The sequence below is a fragment of the Pararge aegeria genome, chromosome 14 (assembly GCF_905163445.1).
Source record: "Pararge aegeria chromosome 14, ilParAegt1.1, whole genome shotgun sequence".
Classification (NCBI taxonomy): domain Eukaryota; kingdom Metazoa; phylum Arthropoda; class Insecta; order Lepidoptera; family Nymphalidae; genus Pararge; species Pararge aegeria.
The window spans coordinates 14,742,744-14,754,552 of record NC_053193.1 but is presented as its reverse complement, the minus strand read 5'-3'; the positions used below and the strand labels follow the sequence as shown (position 1 = coordinate 14,754,552).

General features: G+C 41.7%; 1 protein-coding gene across 1 annotated transcript; it reads right to left on the bottom strand.

Annotated features, from left to right (window-relative positions):
• Nucleotides 1–221: 221 nt before the first annotated feature.
• LOC120629407 (chorion transcription factor Cf2-like) lies at nucleotides 222–11,355 on the bottom strand. Its single transcript, XM_039898345.1, has 9 exons — nucleotides 11,076–11,355; nucleotides 9,699–9,893; nucleotides 8,984–9,127; nucleotides 7,479–7,672; nucleotides 3,242–3,434; nucleotides 2,712–2,808; nucleotides 1,647–1,840; nucleotides 876–979; nucleotides 222–533 (listed from the first exon to the last, which is right to left on the bottom strand). The coding sequence occupies exons 1-9, from the start codon at nucleotides 11,353–11,355 to the stop codon at nucleotides 498–500; spliced, it is 1,437 nt and encodes a 478-aa protein (XP_039754279.1). The 3' UTR covers nucleotides 222–497.
• Between the last annotated feature and the right edge of the window lie 454 nt (nucleotides 11,356–11,809).

Below are 11,809 nucleotides of genomic sequence, written 5' to 3'. Positions count from 1 at the left end.
TATTTATTTGTGTGCGTGAAACATTTAAATAAACAATATTGATAATGTTTTGAATAAAAATTTTGCATCTCACTTCTGAACAATCCATGTAAATGTATTTGGCATATTCTGGAAAATTAAACTTGTTTGCAAAATTTATATTTAAACCATCTTTCTATAAATTAATGTATGTAGCAAACATTGAGTTCTATTAAAAGAGAAGACGCCACTCATAACTTCTATTATAGTGAGTCAACTTCTTATTAACGGTACTCATTGAGAGTATCGACACGTAAGAAGGTATAGCTGTGCCCTGTCAGGTGGCCCGGCCGAGTGGACTCACTATTTTACTCGATACAAAAATTTGTTTAGAAAAGCGCTTCTATATATATATAACTCAATGGTAGTCTACGGCTGTGTAACAAAATGAACCGTCCAATCCTTTAAAGGAAGGCCTATTGTCAAAAAGCGTCTTTGGATGCGGCGATGAGGGTCAGCAAGTCGTTCTTTTCGTCCGGTCAAGATGGCTCTAGCTGTGGGGCCGGTACAGACTGCTACAAAAATAAATTTAACACACTATGAATAACTTTCGTCGGTTGAGATTTTAGGTAAACCTAAGAAAATATGCCAAAAGGAAAACCTCCAAGATAATAAAGCTATACTATAGAAATCGGAAGAGGGAAATGATTGGTCCCCTTTTCTAACATGATAAATTTTTCATGAATACAATTGAGGGAAGAGAAGAAGAAAGAAAGAGTATTAGTATTAGTAGAAATAAAACGAAAGCTTCGCGTGGCGACTTATGAGGTAGTGAAGGAGAGGGCCATGGATAGAGAAGGTTGGAGAGAGCTACACTGACAACAGCTTAGCTCTTAATTTAAAGAGAAGAAAAATACCTGTGACAAAGGTGGGGTGTTAGACTGTTGAGACATTTCAGCTTTGACTCGCCGCGCGATGTGCGATCGCGTGTGCTTCCGCAAATGATCCTTGCGGTAGAAGCCTGCAAGAAGAAGTTTCTTAAATAAACTCGTTTAAAATTATTGACATCAGATAATATGTGATGTGCGCTACCTCGGTGGCCTATTATTTCTTCTACTTCGTTTACTGATTAAACAAAAGTAGTAATTGTTATTTTTCTTTAATTGTTTGTTTTAATTCACCATCAGAAATAGGAAATTTTTTTATGTAGTTCGTCCGTTCAAATATTTAATATGATGTACATTTAATATTTAATATGGTGTATCTGCAGTGTACATTGGTGTTCGTGATTCGTAGGATTCTGATTTCCAGATTCAGACATACTAGGTAGCTTGATTTTCAATGTTTTATTATTATAATAATTATAAAAATCTTTACTGTAACAGTAAAATATGTGCTGCATCTCGTACCACCACCCACATCCGTGTCATAGTACAATAATTATGCAAATGTTCCACTGAATTCAGTGTGTTTTATGTGTTATGTGTGTGTTTTCGAGCTTGTGAATATATTTGTTAGTTAGTTAGTTAGGATCAAAAGTATGCTACTCTCCGTCCTTTCAACTTGCTTTATGCCCAAAATCAAGTCGATTGGTTGTTGTGACAGGGCGTTATGGAAGGGCAAAAAAACTCATTTACGCATTTATCATATATGTATGGAAGTATGGATAGTATGGACCCCAAACCAACCTTTCCCACACTCGTTGCACACGTGCCGCTTTTCACCCGAGTGTATAATGAAGTGCAGGGTGAGCTGTTCCTTGCGCTTGAAGGCCTTAAGACACACAGAGCAAACGTGCGGCCGCTCCGGGTTGTGCGACTGCTTGTGGCGTGTTAGATGGTCTTTGCGCTTAAGTGCCGCGTTGCAGATGTCGCAAATAAACCTGGAAGTGTTTTAAAGAGTTCAAACATTATAGGTTCCTGTTGCCCGCGTTTTTCGCGCGAGTTAATAACGGTTTTCTAGAGCATCCGCAATGAAAGAACCGTAGCCCATAGGCCACTTTTTATTCCAGGAAAACGAACGGTTTCATCCTTTTAAATAACTCCAAACCATAAATAAAGTTGATTGGTTGCTTAGTTTGGGCGTAAAGGAAAGGCAAACAATCAATTTCGCATTTATAATATTAGCAAGAATAAGGATAGTATCTTGTATCTTTATTTATGCAAAATGCACGTTTTAAAGCTGTTACATATTAAAGAAGGTTTTAGGTTACAGTGTATAGCCATACATGGCGTGCAAAATTTAAGCATCATGCAAATAATGTCATTTTGTTGTAAAAAATCTAGAACCGTATAAAAGTTCTTATTTTAAAATAAAAGTTCCGTTTTTTGAGTTCAGATCAAAATACAGTTGTCAACACCACCACCTCCTGCTATCTTGTTGATTAAGTATTTCAAATGGTTCTAGATTGAACTTTAGATACTTGATGAGCTGTACTAAGCTTAATGTTGGTTTATTTAGACGAGCCTATGATAAGATAGAAAAAATCTATTACTAAGTATAATTTCTCTTAATGGATAAAGTAGTAGAGAATTTAAGTAAAAACCTGGAATTCTAAATTAATAAATTCTTGCTACCAGTAACTTTCTCAAGATGTTCATTATCATAGCTACGGCGAAACAATGTTGAGAAGATCCCGACATAGTAGAAAAGAAATAAAGAAGTTTCGGAAGACGGACTTTCAAGTAAACAGAAAAATAAAGCTATATTCTAGTAAGACTCCTCCGAAATATATACTTGTATTCTTAGCTTACCTTCTTTCCATAGTATGTCCTACGAGATGTTGATCCAATAGACCACGCTCCGGATACGCCATGTGACACTCAGGACAACAGTAGAGTGTGCTTCCATCTGCAATCAAAAGTTTTCTTAACTCCTCTTTCTTTGATACGGGTTGAAATCTTTGATTGTCTCCGTAACATATTTGGAAAATGTTCAGTTTGGGCAGACATTTTTCTTAATTATCTTCTTAGATTTATTCTTGAAGGAAGACATAGATAGCTAAATGGCTTTTAGTAAATTTATTATTTTAAAATAAATCTAAAAATTTGGGTAATTAAAATTTCAATATGTCAATTAAATCTACAATTACATAATTTTGATCGAATATATTATGTGCTTATCCTAGCTTTTTAGGCTCCATTCACAATCCCTTAAAATCGTTTTGCTGAATATTAATCCTTATTCTTGGCTGGATCTTGGCTGACATACTATCGTGTGAGATGTGTCTTGATATGTGCACCCCAAAATACAGAACTGTACAAAGGCTAAAATGTATTCTCACCTAATGCAGTCGTGAGTCTAATCTCCCCAGGTTTTGGTCTTGGTTTCTTCTCTTTAAGTGCTTTCTTTTTCTTTTTCTTCTTGACAATGGCAATGGAGTTTACGTTTGCATTCGTATTTATTACGTTGTTCGAGACCGGGTTCACTATTGTTGCTGTTTGTACCACCACGCTGTTGACAACATTCGCTGGCGCCTGCTGATAGAATCGTAACCCGCATTTTAGTTTTGTTTTATTATTCTAAATGCCAAAGAAGCGTTACATCCAGCCAATCTGTAACACTCTACACAACAGACTGTATTAAAACTCTACGCCAGCTGCAAAACTGAGGTTTCGATGTAGTTTTCGATGCATAACTGCATCAAAACTGCAAACCGAATCCGCAGTCCGCTTGCAGTTGGTATGCAGTTCCATAAACTGCAAACAAACAAGCTGCATGGTTGTTATGCAGTCCTAATGTAATTCTATTCAATACCTGATATCGTAAAGCATTAAATAAATAAATAAATAAATATATATATATACCTATAAATAAATAAATATATAAATATATATATATATATATTGGGGGTGTAAGTGGGTGTGGCTAGTACCAGTCAGCCTCCCAAATTGCCAACCTCACCTGCACGTGGTGCACCCTGCCGTTTAACCGACGAGGCTCTGGCGACCGACAAGTGGCGGTATAACCACTTCGAATTGGCTAGGCTGAACAAATGGCACAGACCGGTGTCGGGCAGCAGCGACGCCGGGGCGATCAGTCTAGCCCTGCGATGACCAACCCGCCTGCCCAGCGTGGTCATTATCGGGCATATCTTTAATGGGAAGGAGAAAAAAACCACAGCCCCTAGTTCCCGGCGGCCCCGCTATTCCTGGCTCTGGCAGCGGTTATGGTAACGGCGGGGCAAGGGGTGTTAAGAATCTCCGGCAGAGATTCCGCTGCCAACCCCGACGACTTGACCTGGCAACATACAACGCACGCACGTTGAGGACCGATGGAAAGGTGATTGAGCTGGAAGAAGTGGTGAGCAAGTTGCGCTGGGATATTATAGGATTGTCTGAAGTCCGGCGAGAGGGGGAGGACTCGATAATCTTGGAATCCGGCAACTTGTTTTACTACCGGGAGGGTGACCAACAGTCACAGGGTGGTGTCGGGTTTATCGTCCACAAGTCTCTCGTCAACAATGTTGTAAAAGTCGAAAGTGTGTCGAGCAGGGTAGCATACCTTATACTCAGAATTACCAAACGGTATTCGTTGAAGGTCATACAGGTATACGCGCCGACTTCGGCACACCCAGACGAGGATGTAGAGGTTTTGTATGAGGACATTTCAAAAGCCATACATGCCTCGAACACCTACTACAATATTGTGATGGGGGATTTCAACGCGAAGCTTGGCGAGCGAACTGGTTCAGAGTTGAGGGTGGGGCAATTTGGGTATGGGCAACGGAACCACAGGGGTCAAATGTTGGCTGACTTCATGGAGAAGGAGGGCCTTTATATGATGAACTCCTTCTTCAAGAAGCGGCCACACAGGAAATGGACCTGGATAAGCCCCGATGGTTCCACGAGAAACGAGATCGACTTCATCATGTCGACCAAACGGCATGTATTCAATGATGTCTCTGTGATCAACAGGGTTAAAACCGGAAGTGATCACCGTATGGTAAGAGGCACATTGAGTATAAACGTTCAACTTGAAAGAGTCAGACTGGTGAAGTCTACACTCCGGCCTACTCGTGCCCATATTCAAAACCCCGAGAGCTTTCAACTAGAACTACAGAACCGGTTCGGTTGCCTAGCAGATTGCGACACTGTGGACGATTTGAACAACAGGCTGGTGGAAACTGTCCAAACAGTCGGGTCCAAATTCTACAAGGCCCACCGTAGAAACAAGGCCAATAGGTTCTCAACCAATACACTCAAGCTTATGACGGAGAGGCAAGAGATGAGACTACAGTCTATAGCAGACGCGTCCGCTTACCGGCGGATTCATAGGCAGATCTCTAAATCACAGACTCGTGATATGCGGCACTTCAATACAGAGCGTATTAAAAATGCCATCGAGCAAAACAGAGGCTCTAAAGTGTTCGCTAGAGATCTGTCTATCGGTCAGAGCCAGTTGATGCGACTGAAGACCAATAATGGTAGTCTTGTCTCTTCCAAACCTGAGATCTTGGGTGAGGTTGAGAACTTTTATGGACAGTTGTACACCACAGTACAGACGCCTGTTGAAGATTTGGCTAAGGATCCTAGAGCCAAATTAACTCGACATTATACCGAAGATATCCCAGACGTCAGCCTATACGAGATTAGTGTGGCTCTCAAGCAGCTTAAAAATGGAAAGGCGCCGGGTGATGACGGAATAACGGCAGAACTCCTGAAGGCAGGTGGAAAACCGATACTGAAAGTCCTTCAGCGATTGTTTGATTCCGTTATTCACCAAGGCACAACGCCAGAGGCATGGCACAGGAGTGTGGTGGTTCTGTTCTTCAAAAAAGGTGTTAATACCTTGTTGAAGAATTACAGACCCATCTCGCTGCTGAGTCATATCTACAAGCTGTTTTCGAGAGTCATTACGAATCGTCTCGCTCGTAGGTTTGATGACTTCCAGCCTCCCGAACAAGCCGGTTTCCGTAAGGGCTTTAGTACCATAGACCACATTCATACGCTGCGGCAGGTTATACAGAAGACTGAAGAGTATAACCGGCCACTTTGCTTAGCGTTTGTGGACTATGAAAAAGCCTTTGATTCGGTGGAAACTTGGGCTGTGTTTAGGTCACTGCAGAGATGCCGAATTGACTACCGGTATATCCAAGTGTTGCAGTGTTTGTACAAAAACGCCACTATGTCAGTTCGTATACAGGATCAGACTACGAGACCAATCCAATTGCAGCGAGGCGTGCGACAGGGAGATGTTATCTCCCCGAAACTATTTACCGCTGCGTTGGAGGACGTCTTTAAGCTTCTGGAATGGAACGGACTTGGCATCAACATTAACGGCGAGTACATCACTCAACTTCGGTTTGCCGACGATGTAGTCATAATGGCAGAGACTCTGGGAGACCTAAATACGATGCTCGATGGCCTCAGCAGAGCTTCTCAACAGGTTGGCCTACGAATGAACATGAGCAAGACGAAGATTATGTCTAATGCTCATGTTCCGCTTCAACCAGTAATCGTTGAGAACACTGCACTCGAAATTGTTGACGAATACGTATACCTAGGACACACGATCCAGTTAGGTAGGTCCAATTTCGAGAAGGAGGTGAACCGCCGAATCCAACTCGGATGGGCAGCGTTCGGGAAACTCCGTGCCATCTTTTCGTCAGAAATCCCTCAGTGCCTGAAGACGAAAGTCTTCGAACAGTGCGTGTTGCCAGTGATGACCTATGGCTCTGAAACATGGTCGTTAACTATGGGCCTCATAAGAAGGCTTAGAGTCACTCAGCGGGCGATGGAGAGAGCTATGCTCGGAGTATCTCTACGCGATCGAATCAGAAATGTGGAGATTCGTAGAAGAACCAAAGTTACCGACATAGCTCAACGAGTCGCGAAGCTTAAGTGGCAATGGGCCGGGCACATAGTTCGGAGAAAGGATGGACGTTGGGGTCCCAAGGTGCTGGAATGGCAGCCCCGTACTGGTAAGCGCAGCGTTGGTCGACCCCCAACGAGGTGGACAGACGACATTAAGCGCGTCGCAGGTAGCCGTTGGATCCAAGCGGCTCAGAATCGTGGAACTTGGAACTCCCTACAAAAGACCTATGTCCAGCAGTGGACGTCTATCGGTTGATGTGATGATGATGATATATATACCTACTACGACAATGCACACATCGCCATCTAGCCCCAAAGTCAGCGTAGCTTGTGATATGAGTACTAAGATGACTGAAGAATATTTTTATGAATAATATAAAGAAATACTTAGAATATACCTATAAACACCCAGGCACTGAAAAACATTCATGCTCATCACATAAACATTTTCTAGTAGTGGGAATCGAACCCACGGCCTTGGACTCAGAAAGCAGGGTCGCTGCAAACTGCGCCAACCGGCCGTAGCGCCAACTACAGGTGTACTATGAAGACTAGATAACTGAATATCGAATACAAGAATAGCGATCGAGTTCTAAGCGGTTTTATTAAACTTATTTTTGAAGGATCTGAAATAAGTTTGATAAAACAGCTTTGAAAGTATATATTTCTTGACGCTTGGTGGGTCTTCGCTAGCCGAAGCCTTACCGGAGTCAAAGTAGACATAGGTGGCAAAGCGTTCGTCGCTACGGTAAGTATGGTAGGTTCCTCTCGTTTGCTGTCCACAGCTGAAGTGGAGTACTTCAGGAGATGATGTAAGGGAAGGGGTAATGCTGACAGGTAGTCGGCCACGCCGCCGCCCAGGGTCTGCCATGTTGTGCTGTCTGTGACGTCGCCGATACCTTAGAGCAAAATTTAAGTCAAAATTAGTTGTCTTCAGTGGCGTGCATAGAGGGTATGCACAGGGTATGCAGATGATATAAAATGAAGAAAATACATATAAATACTGCAGGGTAGACTTTTTATAACTCTTACAAAGCCTATCCATAAGTTTTTTATAACTCGTACTGGAGATTTTCTTAATTTTGTATCATCTGCATACCCCGTGCATACCCTCTATGCACGCCATTGGTTGTCTTGTGACAGTTCATTTATTTAGTACCTATTAGGTATAGTTAGTAGGTATATTTACGTCCACCCTGGCGCAGTGGTGAGCGCTTCGGTTTCAAATTTGAGGTCCCGGGTTCGATTCCCGGCAGGGTCTATTTGGCAATTTATAATTTATGACGCCGTGGCAGCTACCACCCTACCGACAAACGTGCCGCCATGCGATTTAGCGTTCCGATACGATGTTGTGTAGAAACCGATTAGGAGTATGGGTTTATTATAGCTGCCATAATCCCTAACATATAAGCCCGCTACCATTTGTGACTGTGTCATAATTTACCACCAGGTGAGATTGCAATCAAGGGTTAACTTGTGGTTGCAATAAAAAAATATACAAATTTCAAAAAAGTAACATGGAGAATTATATGTCTCCGAATCTACAACGTGTAACCGAATTATGAAATAATGTTGAAGGATGCATAAGTACAAACGGATTCAAAACATTCGTAAAAGTTTACTTATTATACCCTTGTTGAAGAGCAAAAGACCGACACATGCATAGTACCTACCTACGCTACGCGACGCGTACATAATAAAGTGGCAGGAGACACATAATTTTAATTTTTTGGGCTGTATCTAATTTCTGTCTGGTTTTGGTGGTTTCTGTTTCTGCGTGGTTTACTGAAAAACTATCAGGTATTCGGTTTCACAGATAAGTCTCAGAGAGAGTACGTAATGTACCTCCAAATCCTGTGAAGTATTATTTCGGTTTTCAATTACACGTTGTAGAAGTCAGATCAATTAAATAAATAAATAAATTTCCGACAATACACACATCGCCATCTAGCCTTAAAGTAAGCGTAGCTTGTGTTATGGGTACTAAGATGACTAATGAATATTATGAATAATATACATATATACTTATCATATACAGATATACACCAAGACACTGAAAAATATTTGTGTTCATCACACAAACATTTTCCAGTTGTGGGAATCGAACCCACGGCCTTGGACTCAGAAAGCAGGGTCGGTGCCCACTGCGCCAGTCGGCCGTCAAATCAATTAGGGCATCAGGGTGAAATCCTAATAAGATTTCTACTCACTAATAAATTCTGCTGGCACGCTGGTGCCATCCCTATGAATACGGCCTTCCTGCTTGATAGCCCTCGCCAGGGTCGCTCCCTCTTTTGGTTCGTGTAGTACTACCAGCAATTGCTGGGTGCCTTGCTGCAGTGGTGCTTGGGTTACTGTTGAAGTGATATTTCATTAAAATCCCTGCAACTTTAGCCGGTGGCATTTGCGCAACCATGGGGTGCAAAGGAGGGCAGCTGCCCGCCCGTGGAAATCTCGCAGATAATGTATGAACTCTCTTGAAAAATGTATGGTAAAAAAATGCAACGAGAAAAAAAAGCAGAATCGATTATAGAGGGCCGTGTAAACAATTTTTCGAACAGCTGCGAACGATCAACCAATAATAATCTCACTCATGCATGAAGACATTTTACCTGGGAGAACTAGGAGTAGAGTTTTAAATGGAAATTACCTACTTATTCTTATCGAAGAAGTTATTATCACGCTCAAAAAAAGATCTATCGAGATTTTCTACACCTATTCAGAAGTACCTGATTAGGTAAGATGAAAATTTCGTACCCATTTTTAGGATTTACTTAATGACCTGTAATTCTTTGTTTTTTTCTTCTATTATTATCATCATTTGAATTTAACTTATTATTTCAATAATTACAAATTTAATTAACAATTTTTCAACAACTTCAATGTTAAAGCTCTACCCCATCCTAAAATGGTTAACGAACTTACCTTGATGCTGCTGCATCATAGAAGCCATCAGGTCATGGTGCAACTCCTCCCGATACTCGCGCTTATCTCTCTGCTCTCCTTTAAGGACAGTTTCCTGCACATATCCAACTTGCCCCGTGCCCCCATACGCGATGTTACCAACATTCACCGTCGATGATGTAGCTGTAATGCTTTGGTATTTCACACCTGCGTTCACTGGAAATAACAACTCGGGTTATACAAGCCTAACATTATTAGCTTATGACCGTTTTCACTAAACCTAGGTATCACCTAAATTGAATGCCTAATGATTTTCGCGATGTCTATTGAACGAAAAAAAACCCTCAACTATTGGTGAACGCTTTATCTCCTTAGATTAGGCGCTACTTATTTTAGGCATTGCTATTTCCTTCTTTCCTTATACGTTGATTAACGTAATTAGTTACCAAATTTGGCCTCTACCATTCCTTCATGCTTCGTAGAGTAGATACGCTATGACCTGCGTTGACCACAACACCTAATAATAATCGTTATTTAAGAACCGGAGTGTTTCCTAAGCCCACCTTATACCTAAGGCCTGAATTGAAGGTGGTAAGTCAGACTGATATAACTATTTTCTACAAGCAGTGATATATTTATATCCAGTGGCGTGCATAGAGGGTATATAGAAAAGAGGGATATCAGAGGTTGGACTTACCTACTTCTATTTTGGTCTTAGGTGGGCTTAGGAAAGCTTCGGTTCTTGTCATAGGGATATAAGCAGGAGCGTGCATAGAAGGTAGGCAGATGATATAAAATGAGTTATATTAATCCAGTATGTGTTGTAAAAACTTAGGTAGGCTTTTTATAGCTCTTACAATGCCTGCCCTTAAGTTATATAATAACTCGTACTTGAGATTCTTATATTCTATGTAATCTCATGTAGATTACATAACCACCCACAAAAGACCAGAATAGAAGCAGGTAAGTCCAACCTCTGATATCCCCCTTTTCTACAAGAGAAGAGGCCTGCGCCAAGCATGGAATAATAATAAACTTATTCTGAAGATATAAGAACCGTACTGTTTCCTAAGCCCACCTTAGACCAGAATAGAAGCAGGTAAGTCCGACTTCTGATATTCCTCTTTCCTATAAAAGAAGAGGCCTGCGCCAAGCATGGAATATTAATAAACTTATCCCGATGATATAAGAACCGAAGTGTTTCCTAAGCCCACGTTAGACCAGAATAGAAGCAGATAAGTCCGACTTATGTAGTTTCTCTTTCCTATAAAAGAAGAGGCCTGCGCCAAGCAAGAATATAAATGAAACTATACTCTGCATACCCGAAAACTGTATTTTCAACAATGCTGCTTAGCGGCAGAAGTAAATAAACATGGTGTCCTACGAATGTACCCTCACCTGTATGAATAGGAGCAAGTCCAGTTAGCGTAACCGTCCCCGGTTGAGCATTGCTAACAACAACCACACTCTCAGCCTGTCGGAACTTCACTCCATCCACCGTCAGCCCAGTAGCTGGCGCTACCGCAAACTGCACGCCACTGCCCGAAGCCTGGTATCTCGTCTCTTGAACAACGCTGCCTGTACCGGAGCCTTCGTATCCGAATTTTGCGGCGAACTGGTGGATTGTTGGGATCGCCGTTGCTGTCGGGATATGCCCCGTGAAAGGTGTGAAGTTCATCGTGACTCAATTCTGGAAACATTTTAAACGTTTTCATCGTAGGCACTACGCAGTTCCGCTTTATCTCCCTCTTATTTTAAAGTTATCTATTTCTAGCTTCAATGATTTCTTGATAATACGGTTGTGTTCGTGATAATAACAGTCTTGAACCAACGCGTGAATTAGCTCTACCAAAGGCGATGTCAAGGTTCGTGCTAGACGTAATATGATCACTACTTTAACACATCACAAAGGTCAAGGACTGAGTCTACCGCGGATGTTATCGTTACGAACGTGTGTCGATATCTTTTATCTCCTTGTTACAAAGCTCTCGCACAAAAACCTCGACACGGCCGGCCATGCTATGCATTTAATACCACGACGGAATACTGGTTCGAACGACAAAGATTGGATTGCAGACTTGCAAAGTCCCTTATTCCATGGCGGGATTCCGCGATCGCCGCTACTAGGTAAC

Coding starts and splice junctions, on each gene's coding strand:
- LOC120629407 (XM_039898345.1), bottom strand. CDS start 11,355: ATGAACTTCACACCTTTCACGGGGCATATCCCGACAGCAACGGCGATC. Junction 2,809..3,241: donor TAGACTCACGACTGCATTAG/GTGAGAATACAT, acceptor TTTTGATTGCAG/ATGGAAGCACACTCTACTGT. Junction 534..875: donor ACACCCCACCTTTGTCACAG/GTATTTTTCTTC, acceptor TTATTTTTGTAG/CAGTCTGTACCGGCCCCACA.